Source organism: Lepidochelys olivacea (genome assembly GCF_965140295.1).
Source record: "Lepidochelys olivacea isolate rLepOli2 genome assembly, chromosome: 2".
NCBI lineage: Eukaryota > Metazoa > Chordata > Testudines > Cheloniidae > Lepidochelys > Lepidochelys olivacea.
This window is the reverse complement of record NC_140412.1, coordinates 258,574,273-258,595,282: the sequence shown is the minus strand read 5'-3', so window position 1 is coordinate 258,595,282 and position 21,010 is coordinate 258,574,273. Positions and strand designations below refer to the sequence as shown.

Here is a 21,010-nt window from a genome sequence, read left to right as displayed (position 1 = left end):
AATCTACAAGAGCTCGCAAACCAGTTTCAGCTAAATGGAGCCAGCAGATAACCAAAGGTATATCAGTGCACCTCCTAAATGTGTAATGTCTATATATGTCACTTTCTGAAGATAACTAACCTAATGCACAATTAGTATTTAGTAACCATCTGCCTGAAAGCAGAGGTGTGAACTGCAGTGCATCACATCTGGAAAAGAGCCATTGCTTTTGCTGTCCTTATTGGATATGTCTACATAGCAACTAGACACCCATGGCTGGCCCGTGCCAGCTGACTCGGGGTCTCGGGTTGTGGGTAAACAGGTGGCAAAGTTTCATGTTGTAGGCAGGTTGCGGTGAATGAGACAAGCAGCTTGGAAGGATAAGTTATATTTCAAAAAGAAAAGGAGGACTTGTGGCACCTTAGAGACTAACAAATTTATTAAAGCATAAGCTTTCGTGAGCTACAGCTCACTTCACCGGATGCATACAGTGGAAAATATAGTGGGGAGATTTTATATACACAGAGAACATGAAACAATGGGTGTTACCATACAGATTGTTTCATGTTCTCTGTGTATATAAAATCTCCCCACTATATTTTCCACTGTATGCATCCGGTGAAGTGAGCTGTAGCTCAATAAGGTTATGCTCTAATAAATTGGTTCGTCTCTAAGGTGCCACAAGTCCTCCTTTTCTTTTTGCGGATACAGACTAACATGGCTGCTACTCTGAAACCTGACATTTCAAAGTAACAATTATAACTATTTTTCTCCCTCTTCTGTTAATAGACCAACAGCAGCAGAGCTATTAAGACACAAATTTTTCACAAAAGCAAAGGTATGATAAAACTTGTATGGAAGGGAAATATTATGTATCATGAAATATGTGGGGCGGTATAAGGCTTTACTGGTGTGAGCTGGAATGGCTGTTTTGTTTACCATCAGTGCTACTCTGAGTTAAGCTGCTTGTTGCAAATTAATGAAATAAAACCTTTGTATGCTATCAAATCATGTATTCTGTTACAGAAATGTGTTTCATAGAGACTATTTAAAAATCTTGGAGCGTTTTTAACATCTTCCATTGGGTTTATTTTTTTTCCCCCTCCACCTCTAAAGCCAACTGAAAGTATGTCTACACTTGCAGTGATGTGGAGAGTTAGCTACTCCATGCCCAGCTAGCACGGATATAAAGTAGCTGTGTAGACAGTGAGGCACTGCTTAGGCAAGTAAAGTAGAAGAGCTCTGGCAGAGGGAGGCAGTGGTGAAAGGCTCCAGCAGCTCAGCTGGAGACTTTTCCCACTGCCTCCCCTCTGCCAGAGCCTTTCACTGCCAAGCGTAGCTATACTCCACAGTAAGTGTAGATGCAGCCTGCCTTTCACTATCTCACGTAGCTCCATGTACCCTACACGCTGGCAAAAGTGTAGATGAGGTCTCAGAGGGAGTAAATCTAACTAAGATCTTAGAAACCTCTGAAAACAATCTGGGAGACTTTCTGTGTACAGTAGAACCCTCAGAGTTATGAACACCAGAGTTATGAACTGACTGGTCAACCACACATCTCATTTGGAACTGGAAGTACACAATCAGGTAGCAGCAGAGACCCAAAAAAAAACAAGTACAGTACTGTGTTAAACATAAACTACTAAAAACATAAAGGGAAAGTTTAAAACAAAATTGACATAAGGAAACTTTTTGTGCTTATTTCATTTAAATTAAGATGGTTAAAAGCAGCATTTTTCTTCTTCGTAGTAAAGTTTCAAAGCTGTATTAAGTCAATGTTCAGTTGTAAACTTTTGAAAGAACAACCATAACGTTTTGTTCAGAGTTACGAACAACCTCCATACCTGAGGTGTTTGTAAATCTGAGGTTCTACTGTATTATGCCATAAATAAGGTCAAGTGTTTCAGGGCTCTCCAAAACTAGTAGCAAGTGCTGTATGCTTTTGAAAGCTGGGCGTCTCCCATACCAAATGGTATAAACTCCCATTTCTAGACCCAAAGGGTGGGTTGCAAGATACCAGACCTTAAATCTGTCACTGGATCAGGGCAGAGTATTTCTTTCTATCTTGTTCTAGGCTTTAAGTCAAGGTACCCTTTTAGGTGGGGGGGGGGCAGTGATTTTGCAGTGATTCAGTTGAATTTTAAGGAAAATCAAAGTTTCTTGTATACCACTTCTTGCTTGCTAATCCTATATCATTTTGCAGTGGGAAATCTATCACAGATGAAAAGTTATATAGGATTAGCATGCATATTAGAGAAATTCTGACTGCAGTCCCAGGGAATGAATGGTGGATTGCTTCTTGTTACATCTCGCAGATGTTCTTAGAAAGAACGATGTTGGCTCCCAAACAGCATGTGTCTTCCTGGTTTTATTAAAATTAGATTGAAAGTGGTTTTTATGGCCAAAAAATGCTTTAGCCATAAAATGACTTTCAACAGTAGAAGAGTGAATTAGATACTTAAAATCTTTTTCTTTTCCAGAATAAAGAATTTCTACAAGAAAAGATGTTGCAGAGAGCACCAACAATCACTGAAAGAGCTAAAAAGGTACCAAGATGCAAATGGACAGTGACCACCTTTGTGCAAATGGACAGTGACCGCCTTTGTTTAACAATGGATGTCACAGTTCTGCTAGTTTTTTATGCTTAAAACTGTGCTCAAAATTTTTTGGACTAATTCTTAGTTAGCATTGTGATATTCTAATGCCCTCTAGATATAAACTAACTGATCTCTTATCAGTTCCTGTTAGACTCCAGGATGACAGCTTAGATGATGTTTGGACACATTTTTCCTAAAAAAGACCATTAGAATCATCTGCTTCATACAGCATTGGTTTGTCTCTCTGCTGAACAGGTCCGGAGGGTCCCAGGTTCCAGTGGGCGTCTTCATAAGACTGAAGACGGTGGCTGGGAGTGGAGTGATGATGAACTAGATGAAGAAAGTGAGGAAGGCAGAGCAGCAATTTCACAGCTCAGGGTGAGCCTCTGGGTTCTGCAACAGTTGTATTATTTGTATTGCAGTAGTGCCTAGATGCTGCAGCAGTCTTCAGAACCACATTGTGTGAAATGTTACACATACACAGTAAGACAGTCCTGTTAGGGGCTTATTCCTTCACCTGCTTACTTCCCTGGTCCTTCTCGCATGAACAGAGAGCAACAATACCCGAAGTCCAAAGGTGCAAACAATTCAATGTTTATTGGGGTGAACTTCCAGCAAGCATGATTCCAGTTTCCTTCCTTAGTGTCCCCCTTCCCAGCTCTGGCACCACAGAGCCTTACCTGTGTCCCTGTTCCAATTCCCCCCCCTTAGCAAAACATGATTCCAATTTCCCCACCCCCATTTCCTGTTCCCATTGCCTCCCCTCCCGCCATACTTCCTGATTGACTGCAGACTGTATAGTACAACTTGAGTTCTGTTTAGCGATACCTTAAGCAATCATTTTCCTGAAATTTAACTAACCAATCCTAACATATTGTAACGTGATTATGTAACCAATTATATCCCACCACCTTAATTAGTTTACACCCAGCAAAATTAATTATACGGCAGACAGGAACAATCACAGAACCAGACCGAGATTATACAGACAAACAATAGGGAGATGAGGGGGCTACAATGATAGAAGAACACAGAAATGAGGATTTCACATCCCAGCTGTTGATCACTGAGTTCTTGCCAGGCAGGATGCTATCAAACTAAGTTTCCTTTTACATTTTCTAGGCACTTCCCTTTCTCTGGAGGTGATAGGCACTATCAGGACAGGATTGTATTCCTAAGAGCCCAATAGCACCTTATTTCAGTGAGACTAGTTTGGAATGTAAAGATGTGACCAAAATTCGCTTCGCAGCTTATGGCTGCCTCTGCTGCGTAGCCAAAGATCTTTGCCTAAGAACAGGGCTTCAGACTGTCATAGTAAGAAAAGGCCTTATACAGTCAGTGATTTTGATTCTTTCTTTTATACCTCTAGAACTAGCTAAGTGATAAGAATACACCTAAATTCTTAGAGTTTGGCCTTTACAGACAGGCCTGAATATCTATATCCTAATAAGTCCTTGTCCCGGAGAGTTTACAGTCTAACCAGACATGAGAGAGACAGGATGGGAGAAGTAGTAGTATCCCTATTTTACGATGCAGTCCTGAGGCACAGGGCTTGTGTGCAACTTTGGAAAAGTCACAAGTCTGTAGTAGAGCTGGGGATATGAATCCAGATCCTTTGGGTTCCAGTCCAGTGGATTAACAGAGAATCAGGATATTCTTGTGGCTAATTTAAAACTCCAGTAGTATAAACTACCTGAGATTGTTTTTGTAACATTGTCTTAAGTACTGTATTGAACTGATTGATATTGATATCACTGCCTCCTACATGATAGAATCAGCACTGCTCAACAGCATCATCGGTCTTGCACAGCCAACCTTCTCCCTTAGCTCAAGTAATTGGGACTTGTGATTGGACAGGTGGAACAGTTCTATCCCAGCAGTTGCCATGGACTTGCATGGCCCCAGTGGGCAATCAAGTGGCATCCGTGAAGTCCTGAGTAGCTACGGATTTTACAATATTATATTTTATGTTTAAAAAAACAGGTGTAAAACTTGAAGTGTTAAATCCTTTGTAGATCTTAAATCTTCAATGATATGTATGCTCATCATTCCAAACACTACCACTTCAAAGATGTTTTCTGAATGTAATTCTTCCCTTTCATAGCAACACGTGGATTTTAACGGTTGTCAGATTTAACAAAGGAGAGCCAAAGAATGAGCTTCTGGAGACTTCTTCAAATACTCTTGTCCTAAAGTTATTTTCTCTCGGGGTGTTATTTGAACATTTGCCCCTTTAAACCTTTCATCTTTCTCATTTCCATCTTCTGGTTCATTACATCCCTTCTATTTATGATCTGTGTAGAAATTTCCTTAAGTCTCTGCAAAATTGTTTTTCGCAAGCTTGGAATTTTTTAAAAACGGTGCCTGTTAATATTACCTTTACACACTTTTCTAATGTGCTTGGTGGTTACAGTAACTCTGTTTTTATGTTAGCTTTCCAGTTACAAATTTGACTATCTTCCTCTTTATGGTCAGACTGTTACTACTCATCCACGGATGATCTTACCATATAAGATAGATAATTCTGAAAATCTTAATCTAGGACACTCTCAGCTATAAAATACTTTCTCCCTATATTTTAAATTATAAGGTTAATTTTAAAGGAGGCTGATATTTCAAACCTTGTTTCAGAGAAAATTAAAATTTTGTTCCGATATATCTTGTCTCTGAAATCACGATACCCTGATTTAACACTGGCCCCTATTGTGTTTTAAACATGGCTTATTTGTTTTGATTTTGAGTGAGAGAAAATTGAGCCCTTCATTTATAATCTCCATTCCAAATGTTTGGACTAGCTAAAGATTCTTTGAAAACGGAACACATTATTCCTTGTACTGTGGTCCATTCAGATCTCACAAGTGAATCAGGGTCAGGCTGGGTCAATATTTGGGTGGGAGATTTCAGAGGGGCACCTAATAATAAAATTAACAGTACAACATAAGAGCAAAAGGCTCATCTTGCCACTAGCCTAACTAATGCCAGAAGGTAGCAACAGTGTCTGGAGATACCATTTTCAAATATCCGAGACTGACTTTGGCCAATTTGTAACGTACTACCAGAGCCTCTCCACCAAAGAAAGTACAAAGGTCTTATTTGCAGACCAGTCGGTTGCAGAGAATACTGTGTAGGAGGAACTCCTCCACTGTGATCAAATGCTGACTGCGCCAGGAGAAGAGACTAATCCAGGTGGAAAGGTAAAATCTGAAATCCATCCCACCATTAAGCCTCACTTGACATGTTCCCGAGCAAGATGTAGAAAAATTGTTTGGCATTATTCCCACAGACCCTTTTCCTCTGTAGCACGCAGCTTTACTGTAGCCCTTCATTTGTTCTAAAATGCACATTTCCAAGAGTCTGAATACCCCAAGAAATGAGTCGGTGTAGCTTAGAAGCACTGTTTGTCTGAGAGCTCAAAAGTACGCTAGACACTGCATGGAGACCTGGTCCCTTCTCCAAAGCTTACAATCTAAACACAGGGCAGGTGAGGGCAATAAGAATACAAACAAGACAAAGAAGGGAAGAGGCAGGACAAGGATTAAAAAAATAGGATTATACGTTAAGGATATCATCATGTTATACACAACTCTGGGTTTGTTTTTAAAGTGTATTAGCTCACTTAAAGAATGCAAAAGTAATTACTGAAGTGTTGTGATTAACTAGTGAGCGTGAACATGCAGGGTGCCATTATACACTGATACATTCATTTTATAGTGGAAGGTAAATCATTTTAAGAGCATGTGCATTGTGATTTATCTTTAATTTGAATTTTCAAACTCCAGAGGAATCAAGCCGCTCAATTAGCATCTCTGTCAGAAAGTAAAAGTTGAGCCAGTTTGCTCAATGGGATAGTAGTTGGAATTTTCATTAGTTTTCGTTTCTAATAATGAATAGAAATGCCATTAGTTTGTCTGCTGTTGAAGTGTGAGCATAAGTAATGCTGGTGAATAAGAAAGCAGATTTGTAGAAAACATCTATAAATATTAAATGAGCTTAGTTTTCTTTAAAGATGGAAGTAGAAAAATATCCAAGATTAATTTCATTTATGTAGAAGCTTTCATCCAACAGGGTCCCAAACTGCATATCTGTTGCTTTACTTTGCAAGCTGTCACTTTATTTAAAAAATGTTAACATTAAAAGGCAGTCATATCCAGAATGAAATGTGACAGCTATTTAAAAGAAGCAATTCTGTTGAACAACTTAGTTCAGGGAGTAAAGATACCTTATCGAGTTAAAATTGCATGAGGAATATAAGGAAGCCGAATTTAAATCACCCGAAGTGGCAATTTGGCCAAAATAAGGGGGTTAACATCTACTCTTCCAAAAACATGGTGGCATCTCTGACAACCAGAAAGGGATTAGGATCTCAGTTTTGGGTCTCATCCAAATGGCAGTGTGATAGTTCACGGAGGGCCCAGGACTGAGAGTCACCTTGTTACCCTCTGCTTCCAGTAATACCACATGTAGTATTACGTTATTATCCCAACCTCAGCCCCATTTTTTAGACTCTTGTTTCTCAATGCGGGGGTCATGACCTCCAGGGGGATTGTGGGACAAGTTTGGGGGGGGTTACGGGCTCCATCTGTTAGCCTCTGGTGGCGGGGCTGAGGATTCGTCTGTCAGCTCCCGGGGGCTTCAGCCCCTCAGTGTTAGAGCCCCACGTGGATATAAAGCAGATATTTGCGGAGTTTCGGAGCTTTAGTGACGACCAAGACTCCTATCTGGGAGCGTGCAAGCTGATTGCACACAAGCATGACCAGGGACAGCTGCTGGTGAGCCTGGTGCCCCTCTAGTGTGTAGGGCTGGGGGTGGAACAGCCACGCTGGAGGAGCTGCCCAGGCTGGGCACTGGCTCCTGCAAGCGACTGCCCAACATACTGCTGCTTTCACCGCTGTAGTCCATGGCCCTGCTGGTCTCTCTCGTTGTCGCTAGAGCCCTGCAACTCCGTGGATATCTGCTTTATAACCGTAGATACCTCTATCCACGGATATAAATTTTGTATCCGCGCAGGGCTCTACCTACCTTTTCAAATCTGGGTAAGTCCAAAGTGGGTCGCCAGCACAAAAAGGTTGAGAAACACTGTTTTAGGCTATAAATTCTTCGGGGCAGGGACTGTCCCATGTTTGTATAGCACCTAACACAGAGTGTCCCAAATCTAGTTAATTTGAATAATAATTCCCTTTTACTCTGTCTCTTCCACTTCTTTTCTGACACCTTTGAGGGTCCTAGGCATAACCATAACAGAAATTTATAACTAATAGGAAAAGGTAGTATTGTTTCCCAAATATAAAATAAAAGACTATTTGTTCATTGTTTCAACTGTAGATAGGAAAAAATACCTTATCGTTCTTGGGAATTGTTTTTCACTGTCGTGTATATTGCTTATGACTTCAACTTTCTAATGTATCGAATGCTTATGACACCTTTAATATTCTAATTGTTTTGCAGACTGTTATGTTAGTTGGGGATTGGTCCTGCTTTGAGCAGGGGGTTGGACTAGATGACCTCCTGAGGTCCCTTCCAACCCTGATATTCTGTGATTCTGTGTTGGAGTGGCTTTAAAACGGATTTTATTGTCTCGGCTTGTTAATGAAATCCAAATCAGATCAATGTAGTCCTCATTAATATTCTATTTCTTTGCCAGTAAACAACTCCAGCATTTCTTATTATATGCTACTGTGCATAAATCGAAACTGTAAGTAATAAGCCAAGCCAAGCCATGACAATGCATTTTCGGGGGATAGAGCATGGCTAGGCTGCTGAGAAATTATCTGGTTTGATTGCTATTGTGCATTTTAATATGTAGATAACAGTCAAACCAGACCAGACGTGTATGTGCATTTAGTGAATATTAACATGATTGAGGTAGTCCGTGGCTAGTCAGAAGGTTCAGTTTTGTTAAACAGCTTATAGTAACAACTGATCTTTTTTTTGTTTTTTAGTCTCCCAGAGTGAAAGAATCTTTACAGAATTCTGAGGTAAGTTGGGCCTTTTGGAAGTTGTTGCTCTTTGAATTTGACAACTCCCAATCATTGCCAATATTGCAAGGAATGTGTTCTTATTGGCCTCTAAAAATAATATCCCAGGACTTGGAAGCTAGTTCCTTCTCTAGAAGGTGAATCATTGACTACCTAGAGAGAGCCTCTTAGCACTAACCTTAACAAACCTTTATAGCAGGGGTTCTCAAACTTCGTTGCACTGCAACCCCCTTCTGACAACAAAAATTACTACATGACCCCAGGAGCGGGGACCAAAGACTGAGCCTGCCTGAACCTCATGACCACGGGCAGGGCCAAAGCTCAAACCCTACGGCCCTGAGTGTGAGGGGCCCAGGCCCAAGGGCTTCAACCCCAGTCAGGGGGCCTGTAACCTGAGTCACACCACCCAGGGCTGAAGCCCTCAGGCTTCGATCCCGGACAGTTGGGCTTGGGCTCTGGCGACCCCATTAAAATGGTTTGTGACCCACTTTGGGGTCCTGACCCACAGTTTGAGAACCGCTGCTTTATAGGGAATGTTGTTTTCAATTTAGCTTATCATGACAGAGGCTCATCTGTGTAGTGAATTAGTTGCTAAAATTAGTTGCTCTAAAAATAATATACCAGGAATATCCCTTGTGGGGATCTTCTCTGATGATTTCCTTGTCAGATAAAATCCTGAAGATTGTTACTGCTCTTCAGCTTTGAGGTTGAATCCACTATTTCAGAGTCTGTCAAGTTCTTCACATCCCTTCCCCCCAAACAAGTCAGTCAAAGGGTTTGTCTACTCTAAAAGAAAAGGAGTACTTGTGGCACCTTAGAGACTAACAAATTTATTTGAGCATAAGCTTTCGTGAGCTACAGCTTTGTCTACTCTAATTCAAAACCCGCAGCTGGCCCGTGCCAAATGATGTGGGCTCGGACTAAGAGGCTGTTTAACTGCCGTGTAGACATTTGGGCTCGGCCTGGAGCCTGGGCTCTAGGACCCTACAAGGGGGGCCCGAAAGTCTACGCTGCAGTTAAACAGCCCCTTAGCCCGAGCCCTGTGAGCCTAAGCCATCTGGCACAGGCCAGCCACATGCTTTTAATTGCAGTGTAGACATACCCAAAGTGCCCATTTTACAGGACCTGGTCTGACTTATTCTCAGCCTACAGCTAAGCCTCTGACCTAGGCCTTCAGCAGTCCTTCATAGTTGGTAGTGGAGCAAGAATTTAATGACAGTTAAAATCTTGCTTCAGAACTCTTTGCAATCTGCAAATCTTACACAAGAATGTTATTAGTGCATCTTAGATATAAGCATATGGTTGCTTTCTGATTTGGTGTGTAGATATTACTTATTTCCTTCCTGACACACATGGGATGTTAAACCGACATGTCCTGTAGAATTCTGACCAGGCTTAGCCTATCCTGTTCTAACGTCAGCTTGCAACTGAGAAATTGATCAACTATAGAGAGATTCCCTGGAGCCATCTCAGAATTGTGGTCAGAAAATTTATAATTGCAATAACTCACATTTCACCCATCCTTCTCCCCTAGAGAACTGATTAGGTTCTTTCTTTTCCATATTTTTGGTCAGCCAGAGACTAGAGCATTAAATCTATACATCCAGTCTCAATCATGCTGCTCTTACATGCTTTGAAGAGCTTGCACTCTGTTTGCGTTACCTCAAAATTGAATGCGGGACTGCGGGTCATTAAGAATGACATCTTAATACCTGGAATCATATTTCTTTTGAAGCAGATAATTATCTACAAAGATTTAATTCTTCCCTGTGTTGTGTCCCTTTCCCCTCTGAAAGGAATCACAAGCCAGTTTTAATAAAGCAATGTGAGAGGTTGACCCGATGACTTGGCAAATGAGACGTCAATAATGCTCATGTTCCAAGAAAACGGAGACTACAGCATGTGATTGTATCTTCCAGGGAGGAGCTCGGTTTGTATTACTTTGTAGCATTCAGTCCTTCTGCCATACAAGTTTCTCGTCCATAGTAATAGGGAGGATGAGCATTTCAGGAGATAATGAGGGAGAGGAGGAATCATCTTCCAGAACAAGGAGAAATTGAAGCCTCTTGACACCCACATTGATCTGACTTTGTGGTTTGAGGGGATGGAAATGTAGCTGGCAGTAAACTTATCAGTTGTGCTTTGGCAAGCGGGGTCACCATGCACTTCATGCCCAGCCACCTGCTTTCAATGACATTCCTTTTCTCATTAAAACATCTTGTTTTTTGTAGCTGTTCCCACCAGCTGAACCCACAGGTCATTTACTCCATGTTCCAGCACAGACTCCGGCTCAACTACCTCAGCCAGCAGGACAGGCATCTGCGCAACCTTCTCAAATTGCTGTCCCTCCACCCACTCCGGCTCCTGCAGCAGCTCCAGCAGCAGGGCAGGTAAGGCTAGAAACCCTTTATACACATCTCCAGTTTTGTAGGAGATCCTCCTTAAAGTATCAGTCACACTAGAATTTACTTAAGCCAGGAAAGCTGCTTATGATTTGTATTAGTGTGGTGAATTGTCCAATTGAGTAAGAGGAGTAGGCAGGCCCTAATGGCTTTGGGGTGCTTAGCTTTGCACAGTCCTGCAGGGATCTGCTGCTCCTGGGTTTTCTTTTCTCCGAACTAGTAGTGGCTTTTAGTGCTGTGCGGGGAGCGCATTCTTGAGTCTGGGGAAGGGTGAAGGAAAGAGGGGAATGCCTTGGTTGGATCAGCAGCTTCTTGTTTAAGGTGATTAAGGAGTAACATTGACAGGGCAGTCAAGCAGGTTCTGGCCAGACCTCTCAGCAGCTTCAGAGCCTCAAGGGTATGTCTATAAGGAGAAGTAGGAGGAAACTGGGAGGTGGAAGGAGGAGGTCCCCCAGTCTCTGAAAGGGATGTATGACACGTGCATTGAAAAAGCCTTCGTATTAACAAAGGCTAATAGAGAAATCAGATTTCCCTGTGTGGTTTTGAGTTTGAGGCTGTTTTTTTGACAGGCTCCCATTTGGTGCAGAAGAGAATTGATGTGTGTGAGGAAACCTAAAACCTTGCTAAGTAGTACAGAACTTAATTCTGTTCTGTATTGTTTTTAGTGGAAAGCCCAGCTAGGAGAGCCTACCCAGGAGGGAAAGAAGTGAATGCTGAAGGGCGGGGGTGGGGGCGGAATTTGCCAGAATAAACCATTCCAGAGATATTTGGAATATGTCTTGCAGTCGGCTGGCTTACAGTGCTGCTAAATTTGCCAGACTACTGAATGATGGTACTTCTAAATAAAATAAACTAAAGTTCATATTTGCAGTTGGGGAGAAGCATTTAATATTAACAAGACAATGTTAGCTTTGTTCTTTCTAATAGCCACATAGGGAAGAGTTTTGGCAACGCTGCTAGTAAAAGTAACACTCTGGTCTTCATTTTTTCCTAGAAACTCTTTTTAGTAGAACTATATATAATCTCATTGCACTTAATTCGTATTTCCATTTTAAAGATAACCATTACTGACAACATACTAGTCTTAAAGAGAAATGGTACAGTTTGGAGTAGACATTCACTTAGCTGCATTAAATCATAGCTCAGAATCTTTGATGCTTTTTTAAATAGGGTCAGCATTTAGACCCGGATTTTTCAGAAAAGGTAGTGAAATTGATATCGAATGGAGTGAAATACCTCATTTCTCAGTCAAGCTGTTAATTTTTAAGTTGCTCAAAAGAGATTGATTCAGATGAAAAAAGGTCTTGGGTAGAGTTTCCATGCTTTGTCAGCCTCGTACACGGTCTGTCCTATTGCTTCAAGTTAAAATCTCTTGTGCAGCATGTGAAATACAGACCAAGATTTAGACAATGAAAGAGCAATCTATTCCATCCCCCGCCAGATTTTGATGAAACAATATATCCCTTTCCTAAAATCTATCGTCAGCAGTATAAAGATCTGGAAATGTACTACTGAAGAGCATGAAACAAATACCTAACTACAAGCAGAAATAATCAGCCATAATTCAGAAGTGAAAATGGGTAGATAAACCCCTTTTAGAACTTTTTAAAATCCATTGCGTTAGGGATCTTTGAAACAACCATACATTCAGGAATGTACGTCTAGGTAAAGGTAAATTCCCTACTAATCTATAAATCCCCCGATTTATGGTTTTATGGATTGTGGCTAAAATGTTCTAAATCGCCTAAGTCCCATTGAAAGTCAGTGGGGCTTAAGGCTCCTAAAAAACTTAGATGCTTTTGAAAATTTTTTCCTGTATCTTCAGAAAGCTGTGTAGGATATCTTGAGGCATGGGATAGAAAATCCATCCTGATTTATCAAATATCTTCTCTATCAAATATCTTAGATTCCAAACAAATCAAATTTGCCTGAAAAATTATTTGATAAATGCACTGAAAACCTCTTCTGAAGCCTCTGACCAGTTTCCAGTGTCTCTAAAAGGCAAATACCTATTCCACCATTTATTTTCTCTGGAGACAATTCCAGACAGGATTGTCTTTCTAAATATTACTGTGTAGTATAGTTCAACTGGACATGAATATTCCTCTCATTTGGGTTCTCATTGTGCTCTCAAAATTCCAATGCGTGGTTATATGCCCACACATTACATAGTATTTGATAGTTGTATGGTATTCTGTATTTATACTCAATTGTTTGTAATCTGTGTTTTGTGTTTTTAAGACTGGGGGCAGAGGGGTTAGTGATAGTTGATTTTAAAATAATCCAATCCCATTTTAGGCACCCTCTGCCGCAGCACCAGTTCAGGAGGATATAAAAGTCCCCATCAGTCTTGTGCTAAGGTTAAGGTAAGTGTGCTACTGTGCAGCTGTTGGAAAGGAAGGCAGTGTGAACGAGTGGGTAGGGCCTGGGCTGTTAAACTAGGGAGCTCTGGAATTGTAATCCTGGATTTGTCACTGAAATATTGTTTCCTTGAGTAAATTATATAACCAGTTTTCCCCATCTGTAAGATAAGTAGGTGACGTTATCCCTACCTCAGAGGGTTGCTGTGAGGATGACTGTAGAGTGTTCTAGAAGTGTCGTTATTTTCATAGATCATCATGTCTTCTCCCTTGTTGTATTGAAGGGATGGTGACCGTACATGTACTCCAGTTTAGGTTCCATCCTATGCCCCCTAACTGGGACCCAAACCCAGCAATGTTTGGCCATGGGACTGGAGGGCATGAGGAAATCCAGGGGGCCCAAATTCTTTTATTCATACTCCTCCTTGCAGTTTTGCAAATTCTGTATCCTAAAAGGTATCAATCTTTGTGTGAAGCTTGCCAAACTCTGTGTACTAGGTAAGAATGAATTATCCATTTTTCCCAGGGGTGTTCAGGGATATTAAGTTGTTTAAAACAACAAAAAAGCACTTACGGTACCTGATCTCTTGTGGGCTTGCTCAGCTGTAATGGGATTCTGTGTGGGCATGCTGGGAGTGTCTCATGGAGTAGCAGCCAGCGGTCTGCACAAGTGACCTGACATCGTCGTACTGAGTGGCCTTCTGTTGTGCTTTCTTAAGCATGACTGTGTTTAGCTAACTTCATGGGGGAGGGGGACCCTTCCTAATGTTCATTGTATAAGGAGATCAGCTTATTTAGAACGGTTTACCACTGTGTATAGTGCTCTTCTGTAGTTAGGTACAAGAAAGAGAAACCAATTATAAATACAATCTAAATTGGCAACATCAGCAGTACCATTAAAGAATATTCAATTCTCAAGTGTCTCCACAGGTCTGCCACAGACTTCCTAAGCAAGTTAGTTAATCTCTGTGCCTCAGTTCCCCATTTGCAAAATGGGGATACTTTTCCTACCCCACAAGGATGCTTCAAGGATAAATCCATTCATGTTTGCATGGTGCTCAGATACTGGAGTGTGTGTGTGTGTGTGTGGTAGGGAGGCGCTCATAAGTTCCTGGATAGATGGGCCTCATGTATCCTGAATATCAACAAGCACTGGCTCTGTCAAACCAATGGGGGGAAGCAAATTCCTAAGTAGATGGCCCTGCACTGAGAGCTTTCCTCCCAGATGCAAATCCAGGAACTGTCTGTGCATTCCTGTTGGATAGAGTAGCTGGTATTTAAAAATTAAGATCCAATTATCTTTTTAAAACTGATTTTTGAATGACTCCCCTTCAACCAGAACACTGGAATCCCCAAACAATCTGAAATAAACTCTGTACAACATCTGCTTTTTCATTTTAATTTATTAAAACTATGTATTCTTACCACAGGAATTCAAAGAAAGAGCTAAATGATATTCGGTTTGAATTTACCCCAGGGAGAGGTGAGTAGTTGTGGAAATTAAATGTATTGAATTGGGGGGGGGGGTGTGGCTATCTTTGTGGTGGGTTTCTTGTTTCTTTTTTTCTTGGCAAAAAATTGAAATGAATGTGTGGCGATCCAAGCAAAGGTTCAGATTGAGGCCTGTGCTCGACTGGAGTGTACTTGTTCCACTCGTTAAATGTTTGAGATCCAGAGCAAACTGCCTGCATCAGACCTTCTTGGAAGTTTGGTGCTGAGGCAGTGGGGCATGCTTTTAAAGTATATCGCTCTGAGCACCAGCAATGGAGGGACTAAGATGCAGCCCTCAGGCCATGTCCAGCTCAGCGTTCTACAGTGTGGTCTACAGCCTCCAGAATACAAGTCACAACATGTAATGCTCCAAGTGACAGGCAGCTTGGCTCAAGGTGGAACAACGTATGCTGGGATCTGCATTTTATATGGTTCTTGCCTCCATACTCAATATGATGGCATCAAGGTCTCTTGATGTTCAAGATTGGATGCTTTCTTTTTTAAAGATATGCTCTAGTTCAAAAGGAATTATTTTGGGGAAGTTCTCTGGCCTGTGTTATACAGGAGGTTAGACTAGATGATCGCAATGCTCCCTTTTGGCCTTGGAATTTATGAATCCATGAATGCAGGATTGGCAGGCTGCTGGACCAGCTCCTTCAATCCGAAAGTTCTGGGTGTCCCTACAAGACCTTTGGATAACTGAGGTGGTACAATGTAGCTAATTTTAAATAGTGTCCACCTCTTAGATTTTTGTGGGGGTGGAGGCAGATGAGGATATTTGCAGAAGTTTCTAATGGCCTTAAATTTGTCTGGCCACCTGTCAATACAGGCTCAGGGTAGAAAAGCAGCAAAACTGTAATTGGTAAATATATTATAATTGCATCCTAATGTGACCATTTAGACATTTTTTCTAGCTCAGCCAGCTCAGCAAACTTTTATTGTATCATAAATTATAATCCATGCAATTTGTGCTGGTTTTAGTTGTTTGTTTTTAAGAACTACCCTTGCCAAATTTCTGATTCCCAAATCATTTGGGTTAATGAGAAACTTGATGGTCCAGTGTTGTACCTATGACTTTGTTGTTTGAGTGACCATAGTGTAAATTGTCCCAGACTAGTTGTAATGTAAACTAATAGTACTTATCTTTGTCCCCTACAGATACTGCTGATGGTGTGTCTCAAGAACTCATCTCAGCTGGGCTTGTTGATGGCAGAGATTTAGTAATAGGTAATTACAAGTGATGCTATAGTATTTCTCTGTATGAATATGTATGCTTTACAATAAACACCTTTAGTTGTATAGCATGTGGAGAATTGCCAGATCCTTACGTACTGAGTTATTCTGGGAAAGCTCACTTAGGCCCTGATTCTGTACATCATACTTGGGCAAAACTGTCATTAATTCCACTGGGAGTTTTGCCTGAGTGTGAGGATTTGAGCCCCAGAGTTCACAGAGAACTTGACCTATTTATAAGAATTGTGAAGAAAAGGTTCTGTTGACTGTAATTGTAGTACAAACTAAAATAAACAGCATCTAGGGAGTGCAGTGGATACACTTGCCTTTCACCTCCTTTCACTTCTGGAGACCATTGGCTGGTGTCCCATTTTGAAACAGGAGTAGATCGAAGTGCACTACAGAACACTTAGTAGGTTGTAGCAGGATCCACGCAGACAGCGCGCAGCAGGCTAGTGCAGGGTACATCTGCAGCCCAGCTTGCTGCGAACTAAGTGTTTGTATAGCCAAGCCTTAGATCCCCACCTCCCACAATCATTCTCTAAAAGAATACATCCTCTTAAACGGTCTAAAACTAACAACAATCTACATTGCATTAGCGCTTCTCGTCAGCTATAGTATGTCGAATTGCATTCCATAGAGACTGGTTTTGAAAAGGGGCTCACCCCAGCCTCCCTCTTAGAAGGTAGAAATGGTGCCAGCTAGCAGCTAACCTGATTTACCAATACAGTCAGGCATTTAAGACTACACCTGCATAAACAGAGGTTGCTTTTCAGAATCAAGCTATAATATTTGCACAGTTTAAAGGTGTAGATTAAACATAACTTTTTATTTTGCCTAGTTATGTGCCTGAAGATTTCATACATTAACCTGTATTTGTAAAATGTTCTAAGCTTGTACTCTGAGTAATGTTTAAAAAAGTAAGTGCCTAATGGATTTAGAATTAACTGTATTGAGTGTGTCCTAATGTAACCTGTGTGTGTGTGATTTCAGTTGCAGCTAATTTGCAGAAAATTGTGGAAGAACCCCAGGCAAACAGATCCGTCACTTTCAAACTGGTATTTATTCCTGTTCCCTTGTTAAGCAAGTTGCCATTTTTGTAAATAAAACACTGCATATGTAGTGACAAGCTTCCTGAACCCCTTCCTTACTTTCCTGAACTTTTCAATAAGAGTATTGAAATAGTGTGGTGGTGTTATCCGGATTTGAAAACCCCATGTACCCAACAAGAGTAGAAGTGTTTTGGCCAGGTAAGGGGACTTAGAGGTGCCGTGGGCTCCTTTCTGGAGGAGGAAAGGGAGGCTCCAGATGACAGGAGGTTTTTTTGAGAGGGGAGGGAGCAGAAGACAGACCAAATGAAGACAAGTTGGGAGGCTGAGGGTGTCCTTGAGCCCAAGAAGCATGGTGGCAGTGGCAGAGGAGCCCTGCAAAGAAGTAGCAAAACCCAGAATGTTTTCTTCCAGTAGGGGGTTGAAGGTGTCCCATTATAAATTTAGACCTATCTTGGGACAGGGAGTACTGTATTGTTCACCCTGGCCATAAAATGAATAGTTGTTAATGAAACTTTTTGAGCGCAGCTCTTCATAGCTGAAAAATGCTCATAGGTAAACTTCAGACACTGCCACCTGCTGAGCATAATGCAGAATTGTCCTGTACCTGCCCCTTCCCTGAACTAGACTCCCGCAGGTCAAGCTATAAATAATGTATAACGTAGTGCTATTGAATTTTTCTTTCCCATTATGTTCCCAGGCATCTGGTGTGGAAGGCTCAGATATTCCTGATGATGGCAAACTTATAGGATTTGCACAGCTCAGCATCAGCTAAACTGCAATCCCAGGAGAGGTTTCCTTACTGAAAACCTATATGTGCATATTCCTCATGCTTCTGTTGGCCTGAAAAACAAACAAAACAAAAACCACTACTGCCAAAGAATTGAACTACAGCCCGCTTTCTAGGAGCTTTAAAGTTTTTTCCTAAATAGGATCACAAATCTATTCAACTTCCTGAAATTACTGATTCCGTTTACTGCTTTTGTAAACAACTCTTGTAAGTTTTTATATTTCCTTCATCTCACATGTGCAGATCCAACAATTCATTGCCTGCATGGTCATTTTATTATTGCCTTACTTAAAAAAAAAAAATAAAAAAATACTACTGAGTACGAAACAGGGGTTCCACTACTCTAATCATCCAGCCTAGATGTTTGCTTACATGGGGTTTCATTTCTTTCACTTGCTGTTTTTGCACAAGTTTAAAAGGCCTTTTTTGTTTCTTTTGCTCTTGAATCTGCTTTTTCACCTTGCATCTGAAATAGCAATGGAAATGGTGATTGGTCAGCTGACGTGCTGGGGAATCTGGCTTATCTTTGGCTGTGCTTTTAAAACTCAATGGATTTGAATGATGGCACCTCAGACAGCGAGCCAAGTCTTAACAGTAAGACAGCCCAAAATGTTCTCTTTCATCACATTTCTGAGAGATTCCTTTAAACTGATATCACCTGCCCCTTTAGTAAACTGCTAATAGCCTTCCCCCATTTCCCCCCTTTATTCCACATTAGGGCGAAGTGTGGCACTGGGACAGAACCTCTTAATTTACCCTGATCAGGTTATTGTTTAAAGTAGGTCTTTGATTCTACATCCTCAGATGTAGTCCATTCTTAAAGTAGAACTGGGAGGCTTTCCAGAAACTGACCTTTCAGGTAGATTAGTAATAGTCATTTTTACAAAGGAGAGGAAATCCATGCTGCTTGGCACTTAGAAAGCCTGCATATTGAATTATTCTTTAAAACAAATTCTTCTGGCCTGCTGAAAGAGAGTCATTCCTTATGTGCTTTGCAAACAGGTACATGTGGAACTGTCCCTGTTCTGTTTTACAGCAATAAAAGGATTGCCAGTAGATGTATACTAGGCAAGTAAGCTCTGGACCTTGTGTCCATCCTGCACTAACTGCTTGGGTTTTCAGATGTCTTCTCGACCCAAGTGTCGAAGTTTGATCCAGGAGGTCACTGAAACCATGTAACTCACATTTAGGTTTCGCTAGTATGTGGTGTTTAATTTGAATTTCTACGTAAATAATATAAATTATACTTTTAGTTTAAAAAGACACTTGTAATGCAATATGTGAATAATAAATGGTGTTGATTTTTTTCCTACTGTTTTACAGTTCGCCTTTGTATCTTCTATTGGCTTTGAAGTGTTTTATACAATTAAATTGTAAGCCTGTAATTTAACACAGAAATATGGAAATACATTCTGTTTCCATCAGTTGCATACCATTCAGAAAGGAGTGTTAAAATGGGACAACTGGGTTCAATTAGGACTTTTTTATTTCTAAGTCTTGTAATGAACAATATATATTTATATATTTTTCTCTATGAGCAGCTATGGAAGCTTCCTAAATTTTGCATGGTTTTATACTGCACTTGTTTCTTTAGCCTGTAGTTTAATATCTTCCTACTGGGACTGCCAGTTGTGCACAATCCCATCACTAAATGAGTGCAAAGGGAGGGAATGGGAGAAGAGGATGAGAGAGAGTTCGAGCAGCGTTAAAGTGCTGAGTATGAGAGCGAATAAAGGAATATAAAGCACATGACAATTTTTAATACAACAGGGTGGTTAGTTCTCATTTAAAACATGTATGAAAAGTTTTGGCACCTTTTCGTGTTGTGTGATGCAAAATACGCTCATGGCTTATCCTCTAAAGTTCTTATTGGCTTTGGAAGAGCTGGTTGTGATCTGTACATTCATGAAGGCCAGTGGGTGATACTACTCTAATTTTTAAATTTTAGACAGAATATGGAGACCAAATAGTTTTGGTACAGTATTAATTCTCTTCTGCCTGCATGCCATGAATACCTCACTGTTCATTTGCGCACTGCTGCTGAGAAATGTCAGACTCAAACTGCTCAAATGAAACAATGTAGTATCCTATTTATTAAATAATCCCTGGCCCTCCCTAATTCAGAACTAGCAGAGACAGTGTGTTTGCACTGACATTGAGGCTTCTATGTTTTTTAAATTTAAAAAAAGCAGCTAGAGTGTATTTGAGATTAGATCTCTAGACATTTTTGGTAGTCATTCAAAATTTTGCTTGGGATACTACAGTGCTAGATAATTTTGTTTCTAAGTGCCAATGCTGTTCATAAAAAATATTTTTTTTAATATGTCATTAATGGATTTGGTTTTTGGTAAATTCTGGTCTGAACCTAGGACCAGGTGGTATTTTTTAATTTAGTTGATACTCTAAGGATAATGCTACATTAATGAAACAGGATCCTCTCCACAACTTTGTTGTGTTGTAGATTATAATGACAGATGTAAAATATTCCGCCTTTTTTCTTTTGACTTTGTATTTTATTGCATGTATCTCTAATTTTTAATCAATAAAGAATAAATTGTCCATGGCCATGCATTTAGGTGCCTTTTGTTTTAAGAGTTGGGGTCTGATATTGGAAAGCTGGTATACGGGGCTGTTACAAATACCAGAATTCATGTACATAACTGAACTTTAGAAGCTCCATACCTGAGTCTCAGAGTGAAAAATTATTATGGTATCTCTACACTGGAATAAAAAACCTGCAGCACTGAGTCTCAGAGCCCTCGTCAGCTGACTTGGGTTGCAGGGCTAAAAATTGCAGCATAGAAGTTTGGTCTCGGGCTGCAGCTCGGGTACTGAGACCTTCTCCGTTCTGGGGGCTTAGAGCCCAGGCTCCTGCCTGAGCCTGAATGTCTACACTGCAATTTTAAAGCCTCCTAGACCAAGCCCTGTGAGACTGAGTCAGTGGACTGGGGTCAGCCACAGCTGTGCTGCAGGTAGACATACCATAGTGGGGATGGGTTGTGAAGAATTGGGAGGATGCATTGGGGTTTCACCTCTGCAGAGCTGGGATTTAGCATTTTGTAGTGGGTTACACCAAAATGTCTGAACTCATGCTTAATAAAAAACTGGTCTATTTTATAAAAGTGCTGTGTGAC

The 21,010-nt window shown here is 40.8% G+C and overlaps 1 protein-coding gene across 3 annotated transcripts in view; it reads left to right on the top strand.

Annotated features, from left to right (window-relative positions):
• Positions 1–20,439, top strand: part of OXSR1 (oxidative stress responsive kinase 1) — a 118,719-nt gene extending 98,280 nt beyond the window's left edge. For all 3 annotated transcript variants that reach the window (XM_084619534.1, XM_084619535.1, XM_084619536.1), the window contains 10 exons: positions 769–817; positions 2,460–2,525; positions 2,832–2,954; positions 8,516–8,551; positions 10,783–10,941; positions 13,252–13,319; positions 14,744–14,796; positions 15,963–16,031; positions 17,031–17,095; positions 17,787–20,439. In XM_084619534.1, coding sequence (XP_084475660.1) covers positions 769–817; positions 2,460–2,525; positions 2,832–2,954; positions 8,516–8,551; positions 10,783–10,941; positions 13,252–13,319; positions 14,744–14,796; positions 15,963–16,031; positions 17,031–17,095; positions 17,787–17,861 — 763 coding nt within the window. In that variant the 3' untranslated portion in view covers positions 17,862–20,439. The remainder of the gene's footprint in view (positions 1–768; positions 818–2,459; positions 2,526–2,831; positions 2,955–8,515; positions 8,552–10,782; positions 10,942–13,251; positions 13,320–14,743; positions 14,797–15,962; positions 16,032–17,030; positions 17,096–17,786) is intronic.
• Positions 20,440–21,010: the final 571 nt, after the last annotated feature.